The following is a 15,557-nucleotide window of genomic DNA, read 5'->3' as shown; positions in this document are numbered from 1 at the left end:
GCACGTTTGTCGGACGATAGTCAGAGAAGGAGGAGGAGAGGGGGCAGCCTCTGATCTAAGTTCATATCAAATCAATGAAAACGCACGACACATAAACCATAATGTTATATTACATTCATGATAATGTATACATTCTCTCATTTGATGCCCAGCTGTACATATGATTAGTTGGTACATTGTATTTAAAGTACTTAAAATTGAATGATACATAATTATCTTGATTTACAAATGATTAGTTTGAATAATACATAACCAGCTTGAATCATGCATAAGCTAAGCTTAAACGGGACATTGAGAAATGCCCTTGAATATCCTTTTCGTGATAGGCACTCGTAACAAAACCAGCAGAAGCTGTTAAGACAGTAGTTGTAGCATAGAACAACCAGCACCATCTCTTAAAAAGTCTGAACCTTTCGAAAACTGTCAGATCTGCCACAGAAGACATACATACCCAATAGAACGTATACATTTTCGACAGAATTCCTTAAACTTTTTCATAACTACAGAATCCATTGATCGCCTTCTTATGTACTAGAAGACTGAATGTTTCTATGATTCCCAAACTCTCCATAGGACACAATCTCCTCAAGCGCGTCGGTAGGACCCATAGGTACGATAGCCTTGCGTTTGACCAGATCTTCAAGGGTCAGGTTAAGGTCCGGGCCATGGTAAACTGGGGGTCGGGTTGTAGTGTCTTGCTCTAGGTCTGAATGTTGTGTCTGACGTCTCACATGATTTGTTTACAGGACAGACATGAGTTCAGCAATATTTTGATGGTCATTATTAGGTCTGACAGACCATTCCGAGTTAAGACGTGGCTCTGTGAAAGATGTGTAGACCCCTAAGGGTGTGATCGTATTAACTGGCCTGTAGGATGTATGATCATGAAGGATCCATATGTATTGACACCTGTAGGATATGATCCCGAAGAATCCTGTTATAGAAAGTATCCTGTAGGATGTATTAACCCTAAGAGTCCAGGCGTATTAATGGACATACAGGACTTGTGCATCCACAAGTTCCAGACATATTAATTGGCTTATAGGATGTTTGATCCTGTCATGGTGGAACAATAGTGGAGCAGATGGTACCACACTCATAGTACCTCTTCTATCGTGGATGTAGAGGATCTTAGTTGTGTGAGGTCGTTGGGGCGTAGGGTGTCACTGGGTGCCAAGATCTGTAAGGCGGTACCAGGACACTTTAGGTCCTCACCGCCACCGGCTTCCGTGACTTCTGGCATCGAGATGAAGAAAATCGGAGGCGCTGGATCCTGCCCCGTCACGTCGCCGTCCTTCTTCTGAGGACCTAAGCAGGAGCAGAAGGTGGGAGTGGAGTGTTGGAGGGCATCCCTGATGCGTCGTCCTGCTGACAAGATATGTCTCTGTAGCTCCTCCCGGAAGCTGTCGTTAAAGGACAGAAACAGGAAGTGGATGAGATGCTCTCCTATCATCAGGAGGTTAGCAACAGCGCGGAAAATTTCTTCGGAGAAGGACCCGTGACAGTTGTCAGTTTTATCCGCGTAGATGGCAGAGTAGACGGAGATGGGTATATTGCAGACGAAGAAGGCGGCGGAGACGGCCAGGGCGATGTAGATGCTGGAGAAGGCCTGGCGTCGGCTCCTGGGAGTGGAGGCCATGTTGTGGAGTCGACGGCGGACAAGCCCTACTATAATGGCCACGTTGAAGGCCAGGATGAGCACGATAGGCACCGCAAGCACGACCAAGCCTCGCAGCACCCACAGGATGTTGTCCAGCACTGTCTTCCTGCCTAGGTAGTGGAGGCAGTCGTTGATGATCCATATGCCTTCCCGACACTCCCCATCCTGTTCCTCGGTGTTGCTGGAACACTTAATCTCCACCTGGAACAGGTGTTGAAGATGCATCGCAACACACAGGAACACCGTGACCGCCATACGGCTGCGGAACACTCTGCGAGTCTGAACATCTTTGAACCGCTTGAAGTACCAGAGTCCCAGGAAGCGATCGTACGTGATCAGGAGGATGAGGTAAAGGGTAAAGGCTTGGGCCATGTAGAAGATGGAGTATGAGACGTGAACTAGGTAGAGCGCCTCGGCGTACGACGAAATTCGACACCCGTTCAGGGAGATGGCGGTGGGTATACTCAACACCAGCACCAGCACGTCAGTTGACACCAGCACCAGGAAGTACCTGGAGGAAGTCCAGAGGATGTTAGGAAGTAGTGCATGTAGGACGACGACCAGAGGATGTGAGGAGGTAATACCAGCAGGACGACCTACAGGTGTTAGGTGGTACTACTTCCTGCAGGATGATCAGAGGGTGTGAAGAGACAGCACATGCAGGACGAACAGAGGATATCACAAAGACGACCAAAATGCAGGCCATCAATTGGTCTTCTCGAGTGAAAAAAAAAAAAGGAAGCATTCGACAGACGTGTGCCTTTGGTCCATGCATTGGTGGCAGAGCAGTGGGCGAAATGGTAACGATAGAACAGGGAGAAGTCAGCAACATGACGATAGACAGAAGGAGGTGGTCGGAGAGATGATGCCGGGAGAATCAATGAGACAGAATGCTTCTGATCCGCTTTGGATAAAACAGTGGTGGACGAGGACCCAGCCCAGATATGCCAGTCATTTTTTTTCCATACTGGGATGAATGAAACTGGTATAGACATGAACTAGCTGCATACTGGAAAATAATGACATGCGTATAACAGCCTAGCTTTTGTATGGCAGACTTTACTGTGTTGATTAGCTATAAGATGACTAGGATAGTGTCGGGCATGGCTATGCCCTACTTCAGTGTTATATTGTAGAGATGAACCGTGAAGCTTTGATATTGAATGAAGGGGAAGGAAATACGTTTAGAAAAAGAGATGGGTGGAAATTACATTTTAGTTCTTCAATCCAGGTTGTTCTTCCCCATTGTTATATTGTAGAGATGAACCGTGAAGCTTTGATATTGAATGAAGGGGAAGGAAATACGTTTAGAAAAAGAGATGGGTGGAAATTACATTTTAGTTCTTCAATCCAGGTTGTTCTTCCCCATTGCGAGATGGTGAGCAGGTCCAAGTAGAGGAGCCATGTTCAGTGCGAGAAAAGAAAACGGAGACCTATAGTGAGGAGGGAGGTTAAAGTGAATTGAAGTGCGTAGTGTGGAATGATCAACGTTATCCCTGAATTAGGTGAGAAGCTGAAGATCATTAATGAAGACGCACCCCACACGGTTGCCATTTCCCGCGTGAGCGAGGTAGCGTCAGGTATAGACAGAGAACTAGGTATAAATCTGAGGGTTGAACTGACCTGTTCATAGGCCTGGCCAAGAGCCTGGGTGTCTTGAGCAAGATCAGAACTAGCGTGTTGAGGATCAAGCCAGCCGCCACCATCACCGGCAGCACCACCTGGTAGCTCACTAGGTGGATCCCCGTGACGCTGTCCTCGCTAACACGCACTGTGTTCCTGTAATCTAGCGCACCGTTGATGGTCCACGTGCTCATAGCCACGCTGAGATCAGTGGAGTCTGGCGCGTCATTGGCAACGTCCGTTGTGTTTGCCATAGTCTGGTTCTGAGAATATACATACACACAATACTAGAGATGACGTTCACCCTATTTGGTAAAAGCACCCACACTACCCTCGTAATGCGTGATATCTTTTGATGGCTCTCGATTTTCACGAATCGTAGATCATACTGAAACATCCTGCGGTAAAAAAAAAAAAAAAAAAATGTTATCATGGCAAACGGCGTACTCCTGCGGCGGTTTTACTGTATTGATATTTGCAGAAATGAGTCCTCTGATGTGGACACACTTTCATGCCTAACATCAACTCTTAATACTGTGCCTCTTTGTAAAGAAATATATTCACAGATCTACTCACTCTGAGTTTAAGTGTGAGAACTAGTGTGACGTGTCATGTGTCAGTATCAGCGATCATGGATAGCGAGTGGAGGCTGGATGAGAATGTTCAGTCTTCAACCATCACAGTTGAGACTCAACCCTCACAGTGAAGCCACGCAATCAAAAACACTTCTCACCCGTGAGAGAAATGTGCTGCACGTTATCATGCTGAAACGTATAAGTATTCTTGTTTTTATGTAAAATGAGATGAATTTTGTAAATCAACACACAATTTATTCAATGAATATAAAGTACTAGACGAAAAATGATGGGCAGAAATGATATCTAGATATATTTGTTAGTAGCAGCAGGTTGTCAGATTATTCTTCAAGTATAGTATAGACTCGGTCAAGTTTCTTATAGTCCTTCAAACAGGGTAAGAGAGAGGCTGGAGATGGCGTAGCGAGCCCTCACCGCTGGCGTAGCTTAACGTCCGGCAAGATAAGCTAGTCTCGTTAGGTGTTTGTTTATGAGATCCCAGAGCCCATTTTAATGGGACCTTGCAGCATCGAGGCTGCCCTTTACTTGAACTAACAGTTTACTAGCAGTCAGGTTTTCCACCTTGGTCCAGATAGCTGTCATTTCTCTTGTCTCTAATGCACATAGGGTGCTGGCCTCCATCTTACGCAAACGTTTGGTAAAACGTTAGGGTTTATCATTTTTATATATTGATTTTCCTGAGGTGATCTTTACGCGCAAGACTTGCCTGATAAGATCTCGTCGTAGATAAACTCATGATTGTGTGAAACTAACAGTTTACTAGTTCTCTTATGGGAAGTGCAGATGTTGATGTGGCAAACCAATCTAGTGACTCCCATGTTAACAACACTCGATTATAGCGCCAATGTGACGGTCGTGGTGGTAACTGTAAAACCTTTATTTGCACATCCGGGGAAAAAAATTAAGCTTGAAGAACTCTGGACACACACATTCGCTCCAACTACTAAAGCAAGTAAATGTTAGTTATACTTAGTATGTCATACGTGGGAATTCTTGTTGCATTTAGTTTAAGTCAATCTTCATTACAGGAAAATGTACTTACGGTGGAGGACCCGCCTGTAAAGGCCTCATTGCCTATCTTTAATTTGATGAGCACACTTGAGAGTTGTGCACATGTTTAGATGTTTGTAGGATAATTTACCTTCATAGTTTGAATATGTACGTTATGTGTACGGTGTTAACTTAGTTTTACATAACATGTGATATTTAAAACATAATGCCGTTATCTGGACACAACGGATGTTTTATCCGTTGGGCATGCGTCGTTACACACGCACACACACACATTCTTTCTCTCCCTCTTATATATATATATATATATATATATATATATATATATATATATATATATATATATATATATATATATTATGTGGTTGTGCGCATTTACATTTGTGTATGCATATTTGTATGTTTTGTATGCACACGTGGATGGGAAGGGGATGGGGGAGGGGGAGAGGAAAATGATTTGTGCATGACAGACTAAAGCGTTCACGCATGGACGTGTTGGGCCCCACCTTATAACCTCACATACATTACTTTCATGGAAACCCTTCAGGAAGATGGAACGACCTTTGAGAACAATTGCACGGCCCTTGAGCACTATACGGTACGGCTCTTGAGCACGACGGTACTAACAACCCTCTGTATGATGGCTGGGCCTTTGACCTTACCCTAAAGGGTCGTATGGTCATGCTTAAGAACCTTACCGTATTGTGCTCAAGGACCGTAAAGTGATCACCAATATTAACTCTCTCACCTGAATGGTGGTGTGCTGCCCTGCACCGCTTGAGACTTGACGACAAGCTAGCTAGGCTTGTCCGGTATCCAGTTTTATCTCAGTCACATTAGAGTCTGGGATGATGGCGCGTTCGTCACCACACAGGAGGAGGGATTATGGAAGTAGTTTTGTACGTTGAATGGGATTAACCATGAAGGCCGCGGGTGGTTGGCAGCCTGGAGTTGACCACACATGTGGACGGTGTGGCCTCCGCTCTGACCCAAGACTCTTGGATATATCCGGCTGACGACGTAACTTTACGAGCTTCATCCCGTAGCGGAGATGATAACGTACAGTGTAGTATGGTTTAATGCTCCGCCTTTGTTCCATCAGTGATGGTAAAGACTGGTGATGAGGGGGAGGGGGTACTTTGGTATTTTAGTCAGTGATACATTTCATTCATAAAAACATAATCACGAACTGTGTCAAATTGTTCACGTCAAGAAAAAGCAAGATGGGGATCAAGAATGTTTACTTCATTCCTTTATTGTTTGGGAAAGTTAGCCTAACTTATCGTAACGTTTTCTTTGAAATACGTTGCAAGGTTTTCTTTATTAACAGGTTTCTGTTGGATGATGTAGGCTGACGTTGATAACCATCAACCAGCCATCCATACTTCCCGTGAGAGTGGGTGTGGTCGTAGAATTACTTTGAAAATTTGTGGGAAGGTGTTCAAGATTTTCTGATTTGCGGTTATAAGCGAACGTTGACGTGCCTTATTGCCTCCGGTTGTTGATAAGCCAGAAGTCCAGATAACAGATCAGCCAGTCAGATGTCCTCATGGTCAATTTTTGAATGAGTTATGATAAGATGGTAAAGAATATATGAGGGAATTTATAAAGTGGAGATTTTAAGGTCTTGAAAAAAAAATCTTTACATATTAGATATTTCTGTACATATATAGTAGTTGTAGTCAGATTATGGAAATATGGATTATTTTTTTTTTGGAAATTTAGTTTAGGATTGAAAAAATAGAATTTTTTTTAGCAGTGCTGCAGTTTGGTAAACGAATCCTCCTCATGAACAGTTGCTCTGATTTGACAGATTCTTGATCTGTCTTTGTATGGAGTGGTTGTGGTTGTGAATAACTGAGTAAATACCTTCCTATAAACATTGGGCCTTTTATCCCTTTTTTTTGGCGATGGCTTGAACTTTGTCCTGACGGGTCAGGTCAAAGGTCAGTTTCTTATACCCAAGGGCCTTACCTACAGTCTCAGTGGGCACAACAAACGCAGGATTGTACAGACGTCAGCACGTGCAGACGAGTCTCTTGATATACCAATATGAGCTACAGTGTTTGAAGTATATCATCAATAGGTAGATGTTTGGCTGTAAGCCTCAGCACAATCTCTCTCTCTCTCTCTCTCTCTCTCTCTCTCTCTCTCTCTCTCTCTCTCTCTCTCTCTCTCTCTCTCTCTCTCTCACACACACACACACAGTGTCATGATAGCCATTTACACAAGGTTAATAAAAACCACTATACTGTAGGTTACAGACCTGCGTCCTCGTTTACTGTACAAACAATAAATAGAACGCACTCCTCTTGGGAACATCAGGGTTTCCTTGCAAGTAGAAGAGTGCGTCAGTCAATTACAACCATTACAACCTGGAACAACTGGGTCTGTACACATGCAGCGATGATAACAGGCTCCCCAGGGTTATGTGTGGTGGTAGAGGCTGTGGTTGTGAAGTTTGAGTGTGGTTGTGAAGTAAGAGTGTGTGGTTGTGAAGCTAGAGTGTGTGTTTATGAAGCTAGAGTGTGTGGTTGCGAAGTAAGAGTATGCTTGTAAAGCTAGAGTGGATGATTGTGAAGCTAGAGTGTGTGGTTGTGAAGCAATTGAGTGTGTGGGTGTAAAACTAGAGTGAGTTGTTGTCTGTGGGTGTAAAGCTAGAGTGTGGTTATAAGACTAGATTATGCCCTTATGAAAAACAAAACTCCATATTTTGATTGTATGTATAGCTAGGTTATACAGCAGTACATGAAGTTCTGATTGTGTTCTCTTTTGTGGTTCACTCCTTCATGTCTTAGCCCTTACCTGGACCACCGCGCCTGTTGCTGTATCTTTTAGTTTGTGTGGGGACCGGTTCTCACGAGGATGGACCGCTGTAATACCTCCTTCCCACGAACAGCGTCTGTTTGGAATTCTCTTCCCTCTCCCGTCTTTTCCCCTTTCCTATAACCCTTCCACCTTTAAGCGTCATGTCTACAAAAACCACAGGAGCTCAGAGTAATATATTCTACTTTACTTTTCTTATGTTCTTCATTTTTCGCTGTATTCCAGGTGGCCCCAGCTGGAGCACTTCTTTTTGTCCTACTTGTGTTGGCTGTGGTAGCCAAGACTTGCACATTTGTTGCTGATGTGTCGTATACTTAACGTCATTAGTGAAACCGATGTATTATAAATTGATATCCCTGTAGGAGGTATGTTGGAAATTTATGCCAGTGTCGGGGGTTGATTTATTTGAAATTTACGCCAGTCAAGGGGGTGATGAACTGTAAGTTTAGACCTGTACTGAAGGTATTGTAAATTGGACCACTGCAGAAGGTGGTAAACGTTATTCTAAATTCCTTCATCGCAGGCGATGACGCAGTGTAATTTAAGTCACTGTACGAGGTGGCATCGTAGATTCAGACGAGTGTAGGAGGTTATCGTTATATTGTAAATTTAGACGTAATGTGTGCGTGAGGAGGAGGCCTGGGAGGACTTAGTGTGTGTCAGGTTATCAGGAGTGTCGTGAAACACTCACTCACGCACCCAAGGTAGTGGCCGGATGAACGTAGAACTTTGTGTGTGTGTGTGTGTGTGTGTGTGTGTGTGTGTGTGTGTGTTATGCAGGGTCATTGTGAGGTGGTAGCACTGAACACGTCACGTGTCGTATTACCTCGTGGTGACACTAGGGATGCCTCTGTCGTGTATACCACACCAAATGGCAGTAGGGAAACTCTCGTCCTGGGACACAGGAGAGGCACTCCTTCTGTTGTGTGAATGTAAAGCACATCAGGCAGACACCTTCCCCCCGTTTTTTGTTTCAGTCTTACGACACACGTACCTTACGTCAGGTGGACCCTAGGCAGGTGTAGCCCACATTCCTCATGCAGGTGTGACCTTGTGATATGTGGCTTGTGAGGTATTTCGTGAGGAACTTGTCTTGGGGAGCCATGGTGTAAATGCATGAGATGGCATTTTGGACATACAGAAAACAAGATGTCGTTTTCGTCAAGCAAACAATTTCATGACAAAAATCAAGCACGTGTCGTGAATACCGAACGGGTCTTCTGTCTCAGCCAGTCAGATTGCGTTTAGTTCCAAACTTTCCACCTGATTGGCTGTTGCATTTACTCCTAGGATAACAGTAGGAGACGCGTTTGGTACTCAAGTACGTAAACAATTAGGTTTATCATATTTTAAGTATCACCATTAGTTGTTAGACAGATGAATAGACAAGACATTAATGCGTGAGCGAAATATTGCAACTGACTATATTATCTATATTTTATTGTTAGAAATATAGCAAAGCTTAAAGACAAGCGAGAGATGGAAAAACACTTTCAATATAGAAAAGTTACATGGGTCATGTTGGCCTCAGTGTAATTGGTAAAGGATGGATTGTAAAGATCGGAAAAGGGATTTGCTAAGTTAATGATTGGTAAAAGTAAGTGCAGGATTCGAATATATATAGTTCGGACAAGCAGAGGAGGATTAGATGCCAATCTCACTTGGGAGGATTTGAAAGTATTGGATGGATTTCAAATTTTTGGACCTTGGATTGGATAAATGAATTATTTATATGATACGAATATTGGAGACGGTAGATGAGGGATTAGGTGGTTAGAGATAAATTAGTGGAGACTGGATGATAATTATTAGGTCTGGGATTAGGATGGAAAGGATTTGATAATTGGATGCTTTGTGGCAATAAACATACGGAAGTGAGGATTTGGCTAAACGGTTCGCTTAGACTAGAGCATTGGATTGATGAGGATTGGGTAAAACATTTACATAAGATTGTGGGTCAGATTACGGATTCGATGAAGGAGCTAGATTAATGAGGATTGGGGAAAGAGCTTAATTAGTCTCAAGGGTCAGATAAGTGAGGATTGGAGTAAAGGTCCAATTGGGTAGAGGATCAGATTGGTACTGATTAGCTAAGGGACACATAAAGACAAATGGATCCTCATTCTGGATGAGGATTAGACCAGATAGCAATCCAACCAAATCAGCTGTGACCTTTGAGGTCAATGGCAATTGGGCTTGGCGATTAAGCCCATAAGTCCCAATTCACCCAGGATCACACAGGGTTAACTACCCAAAAGATCGTCACCACCTCGCCTGTCGTGTGTCCACTTCACAAAGTTTACACTTTCCAAAAAACGTGAATTTTTTTCTTCATGATAAAGTTTTCCTCTGTCACGATTGTCTTCGTCTTCCACGTCATTATTGTCTTCGTGAAGCTGAACGACACGTCACAATAACACGAGCGAGGACAACGCCTGTCTGTACCACGTCTCCACGTCAGATCGCTGTTATAGAATAGCTCTGTATTAACGTATAGTATTAGCTCTGTCTATAGTGATATACAGTATATCATTATATAGTGTCATTTTCTTCTCGACACTGGATGATTCACTTGTGATGCCTACTTTGTTTTCTCAACCTCTTGAGCACGACAGCACGACCCTTCACGTTAACGGAACGACCCTTGGGTATGGTTGGCCTGGTCTTTGACCTCACCAGGTCAGAGTCCGGACCATCATACCCAAGGATCGTACCATCGCGTCCGTCGTCCCGTCGTGCTCAACAGTCGTACCTCCACGCTCAAGGTATGAGGTGGTCGTAATTTTGGCAGATGATCAGTTACCGTCGACAGGTTTTAGCCACCTGGTTGTACCACTACATTTAATTCTCGTTTTCCGACACTGGGAATGTCCGGAAGGCAAATACGTCACCCCCGTTGCATTTTCTGGCTCAAGATTGTCTCGCAGAAAACACGTCATCTTGTTCCGGGACGACGACACACTGTTGCACATTGAAGCACCAGAACTGTATATCATTAAGGAGAGAAACTCCTCAGTATCAAGTGATGATACAGTCGTTATCGTAATGCATGGGTTGCGTCATGTCCACAACACCAAGAATGTGTGGGAGAGTGGGTGGTAGGAGGGCTTCCTCGTGCGGCCGGGTTGGCCCACAGCGATGTGTACCCATGGTGTTCCACAGGGAGGGTGTGTTGAAAGCTTCCCCTCCGGTTTCATCACGCTGAGGACTCGGGACGTATTAGGCACCTTGAACACGACGGTTCGTTGCTTCACAACACGACGGCACGATGCTTCAGAATACGACGGTACGATCGTTGAGCACGACAGTGCGATCCTTAGGTACGATGGGCTGGCCTTTTGACCTGACCCACCAGGATGAGGTCAATGGATCGCCCGTCTTAACCAAAAGCCATACTGTCCTGTTTGAGGCACGATCCCGCGTGCTGAAGGGCCGTACCGTCATACTAGAGGCACGCATCGTCGTGCTCAAGGACGATAAATCATCGTAAACCCTCGGGAGACAAGGTTTGATAAATGCCCACGTTGCAGGTTCAGTATGTGACGTGAGGGGCCGCTCTGGCTGATCTCCATGGAGAGGGAAGGTGTCTAGGAGATGACGCAGGAGTTGCGCTTGCCGCTGTGCTTTTGTTTTATGTGCTGCAGGTGAGACAGCTGTGCTGGAGAGATCTGCATCCCGACGTTGGGCATTGACTGGCGTCGCCTCTTGACCGCGGGGCTCAGCGCGTACCTACCAACAGAAAGGTTAGGCTTGTAAATTTACAAGGGCTGAGAGGTATACTGCATGCTTGGATGATACATCTCTGATGTGTGTGTGTGTGTGTGTGAGAGAGAGAGAGAGAGAGAGAGAGAGAGAGAGAGAGAGAGAGAGAGAGAGAGAGAGAGAGAGAGAGAGAGAGATTTCTTTGATTGACTTTAATATCTGTGCAATGGACATGGATACTCCTCTCATCTCTACACATGAATATTCTCCTCTTTGTGGCTATATTCTCCACCCAGTATTTTATACATACAATGAAAAATATTTCCTTTCCTCACACCCTATTTTGTTCATCCAAATCATAACCATTGTTACAATGATATTCAAGTTAACTAGATTCTGATAGTTGGGGGGAGGGGAATGACATAACAAGTAACTACTAGGAAATTACCTTTATACAGATGATTAGGTTTATGAAGATGATAGGTTGTACATACAGGTAATATAGACACGACACGTCCACCGTAGGGTATGATAGTATGGGTTGTTGCCTGGGCAAAGGCTTGGCCATCTGGCCCATACGGTCGTGTTCATGGGTCTTGCCGTCGTGCCGAGGAGGTTAAGGAAGTTCCTAAATTTGGGTGATGAGTTATTTGTTGCCAGACAGTACTATAGATGCGTCAGAACGTCGTGAATAATGAGGTACCGCGGTGTTGTGGGGAATGCTAGGCGGGTTTAGATAAGGAAGGCATGTGGGACTAAAGTTTTGAACATGTATTGTCACATATCCGTACTTACATATGTGTCCTTTAGCCCTGTAGGATGTGATGTGGAGCGTTCCAGATGTGTGAGGTACAGAGGAAATATGAATTTATTGTGTCCGTTTCATTTATTCTGCTTTGTTCTCTGTCATACTAATTCCATACCGTTTGTAATATGCTTATTGCGTGTCGTTTTCTGCGAGGCTTACTTTGTCCCGTTTTTGATATGCTTGCTTCGTCCCGTTTTCTACTATGCTTACCCATCCCATTTTCTACCACAATCTCTCCCAGTCGTTCTATTCATCTTTTTCTCAATTCCCGCTTCTTATCTCTCTCTCTCTCTCTCTCTCTCTCTCTCTCTCTCTCTCTCCTGGTCCTCCCTGTACCGCACCTAATCTTGGCTTGGTTGAGCAGCTCCTTGAAGATGTTGAGGACGTTCAGGTTGTCCTTGGCGCTGGCCTCCAGGAAGCCATTCTCCCAGTTGACGAGGACGATGGTCTCGGCGGTCTCGAGGGGCACCGCCCTCTCGTCCTCGAGGTCGTTCTTGTTGCCCACCACCACGATGGGGACCAACTGGTTCTTAGTGTGCAGGATTAACTCCCTCAGACTCCGTACCTGAGGGTAGAGTATGTGTATGAGGACATCCCGGGAGGTGCGAGAGGCCACCACTTCACACACACGACCGGACGTGTGTGTGTCCGTGTATACAGAGAACAATGACGGAGGACAACATAAGGAAGGACCCGCAGCTCAGGGCTCCTGCGGACGTGGACTCACCTCCTCGAAGGAATCGGCGTCGGTGACGGAATAGACCAGGATGAATGCGTCGGCAGTGTTGACAGACAGCTCCCGCATGGCCGGGAACTCGTAGGAACCCGACGTGTCCAGGATGTCCAACGTCAGGGACATGCCAGAGACCTGAGGACACAAGATATGCTTAGGACATGCACGGTAACTTGAACATTAAAGGTACAGTAAGCGAGACGTGTGTGGGTCTCTGGTGACGCTCAGACATATGCTGGAGGACATATTCGACTGGATGATACGTGGTATATTGAGGATACATATTGCACTTAGGAAATGTTGACTGTAAAGGACTCGTATGGCACTGGGGACATGTGATAAGATACGCATGAATCAGAGGGCGTATGGAACCTCGTGACCCTGGCGTGTCTTCGGTACACGTCGGGCATCGAGGATACGAGTAACACTCAATAGTACGTGAGTTTATGAGGATTCGCCTGATACCGACCTTAAGAAGCGCCCCGCACATGACTGTAAGCCCTCACAGGGATACTCCAACATTGATCCTCAGGGATGTAGAGGAAGGACTCGCTACAGTTACTCATACGATGCCTCATCATTGACTACAGGTGCCTTGAAGCGCAGACCTATGATGAACCAAAGATGCGGCCAAGCCCATGGCCTACCTCATACTCGCCGTGGTGCATCTCCTCCACAGTTCTGGTATACTTGGGTGTGAAGGAATCGTACAGGAACTGGTTGATGATGGCCGTCTTGCCCACCTTGGCGGCCCCCATCACCACAACCCGGTAGCGCCTCTTCTTCTGGCTGTCACCACTCTTGTCTGAGGCTCCGTCGCTGGTGCTGGCCCCCGCTCCACCTGGGGTTCCTGAGGAAGGCCTTCCCGCTGAGGCTCCAGCTTCCTCATCCCTGCTTACTGGAGATGGCTGCATGGAAGGTTAAAAGTGAAAGAAGTTTATTTTATATACGCATTCTTCCAGATAGCGAGGATTTAATGGGATTAAGATTGGGTAACATTTTAAGTGTTTCTTGTTTTCTTTGCAAATCTAGAGCATTTTCTTTATAGGTTTCAATTGACGATTCTATAATTGAAATTCTTACGACTTAAATGATGTAATTTTGCTATTTCTGAAAGGTTTAAAGACAATGATGTTACATTCGCAGACATGACAGATAAGAGTTTAGAAGAATCTACGTATTTTGAAGATTTAGAAAGTGAGAATCTTTAAACAGTTTGAAAAGAATGACCAGCTATTTGAGGCTGTAATGTGTGCTAGAGTTGTCAAGTTTCCGTAAAAGAATTGTTCATCTGGAAATTTCTGGTTATTCTGGAAATGTTAGGGTGTCCTAGAAACATCGGAGCATCCCGAGAGAAGTCATAGAAATATAAAAAGTAAATCTTGAAGATATCTCAGCTTCTTGGAAACGCTGCAGCAGTTTGGGAACATGAGGGAACTCTAACTACATCAGGGTATTGTGGAAACACCAGAACATTCTTCTGAAAACATAAAGTTACTTGTGAACATAAGGGCATCTTGCTGATATCATAACATCTTGGAAATATGAGATCTCGAAACCGTGAATTTTCCTAGACTCGTAATAGAATCTCATGTAAAGTATTTGAGCAACTCAAAAGATCAAAGGGATTCAAGAATTCTCAGAACAAGCCTGAAATTTTAGATCATCCGACAGACACCAAGATATCTTGGAAATATTCGAGCATGCTGGAAACCGGAGGAATAAAAAGCTTCTTGAATACGTTAGAGCGTTTGAATATAGAATTAGAAACACTAGAGGAAAGGAGAAACACCAGAACACTCGGGAAATACAAGAGTAGTCCAGAAATGTTAGTACATCAAGGAGCATAAGTAGACTGCAGACATTTAAGAGTTCAGGAAAAATGTGTATTATGAAAACGACGAACATTCTGAAATCAGCTGAGCGTCTGAAAAATACGTGAGTGTCTTGCTACATTCTGGAAAAATTTGAGGATCTTGGATATATTAAAGTTCCCTGAAAGACTAGAAATAAACTGCGAAAGATGAAATGTCTTTGAAATATAAGAGGATCTGCAGAACATGAGAGACCGTGGAAGAGATCATCGTCATGGAATCATTAAAACATTGCGGAAATATCAGAGTCTTCTGCAAACACCACAATATCCTGCAAACACCACAGTATCCTGCAAACACCACAGTATCCTGCAAACACCACAGTATCCTGCAAACACCACAGTATCCTGCAAACACCACAGTATCCTGTAAACACCACAGTATCCTGCAAACATCACAGTAACCTGCAAACACCACAGTATCCTGCAAACATCACAGTATCCTGCCAACACCACAGTATCCTGCAAACATCACAGTATCCTGCAAACACCACAGTATCCTGCAAACACCTCAGTAACCTGCAAACTTCACAGTATCCTGCAAACATCACAGTATCCTGCAAACACCACAGTATCCTGCAAACACCACTGTATCCTGCAAACATCACAGTATCCTGCAAACACCACAGTATCCTGCAAACACCACAGTATCCTGCAAACATCACAGTATCCTGCAAACACCACAGTATCCTGCAAACATCACAGTATCGTTGTAACATTACAAT

The 15,557-nt window shown here is 44.5% G+C and overlaps 2 protein-coding genes and 1 long non-coding RNA gene across 8 annotated transcripts in view; 1 reads left to right on the top strand and 2 right to left on the bottom strand.

Moving 5' to 3' along the window:
- LOC139758648 (uncharacterized) overlaps positions 1 to 15,557 on the top strand; it is a 184,611-nt gene that overhangs the window by 7,981 nt on the left and 161,073 nt on the right. Inside the window, exon 1 of one of the 4 annotated variants that reach the window (XR_011714883.1) lies at positions 11,445 to 11,459. The exons of the other annotated variants lie outside the window; for them this stretch is intronic. This is a non-coding gene — a long non-coding RNA (uncharacterized lncRNA). Of the gene's footprint in view, positions 1 to 11,444; positions 11,460 to 15,557 lie in introns of those variants that run through there. 4 annotated transcript variants of the gene reach the window in all.
- Positions 90 to 5,900, bottom strand: LOC139758865 (uncharacterized). Its single transcript, XM_071680728.1, has 3 exons — positions 5,639 to 5,900; positions 3,284 to 3,546; positions 90 to 2,171 (listed from the first exon to the last, which is right to left on the bottom strand). Exons 2-3 carry the CDS (start codon positions 3,535 to 3,537, stop codon positions 1,097 to 1,099), a joined length of 1,329 nt encoding a protein of 442 aa, XP_071536829.1. The 5' UTR covers positions 3,538 to 3,546; positions 5,639 to 5,900; the 3' UTR covers positions 90 to 1,096.
- The window catches only part of LOC139758642 (ras-related protein Rap-1b-like), a 143,423-nt gene continuing 135,008 nt past the window's right edge, over positions 7,143 to 15,557 (bottom strand). For all 3 annotated transcript variants that reach the window (XM_071680184.1, XM_071680186.1, XM_071680185.1), the window contains 4 exons: positions 13,607 to 13,867; positions 12,954 to 13,094; positions 12,568 to 12,791; positions 7,143 to 11,445 (listed from right to left, as the gene is read on the bottom strand). In XM_071680184.1, coding sequence (XP_071536285.1) covers positions 11,304 to 11,445; positions 12,568 to 12,791; positions 12,954 to 13,094; positions 13,607 to 13,867 — 768 coding nt within the window. In that variant the 3' untranslated portion in view covers positions 7,143 to 11,303. The remainder of the gene's footprint in view (positions 11,446 to 12,567; positions 12,792 to 12,953; positions 13,095 to 13,606; positions 13,868 to 15,557) is intronic.

The sequence above is a fragment of the Panulirus ornatus genome, chromosome 31, assembly GCF_036320965.1.
Source record: "Panulirus ornatus isolate Po-2019 chromosome 31, ASM3632096v1, whole genome shotgun sequence".
Taxonomy (NCBI): Eukaryota; Metazoa; Arthropoda; class Malacostraca; order Decapoda; family Palinuridae; genus Panulirus; species Panulirus ornatus.
The sequence above is the reverse complement of the archived record's forward strand: the minus strand, read 5'-3'. Positions and strand labels throughout refer to the sequence as shown.

Excerpts from the sequence above, each read along its gene's own strand:
- LOC139758865 (XM_071680728.1), bottom strand. The coding sequence starts at position 3,537 with ATGGCAAACACAACGGACGTTGCCAATGACGCGCCAGACTCCACTGAT. Across the intron at positions 2,172-3,283 it reads TTGGCCAGGCCTATGAACAG|GTACTTCCTGGTGCTGGTGT; the intron begins GTCAGTTCAACC and ends GACTTCCTCCAG.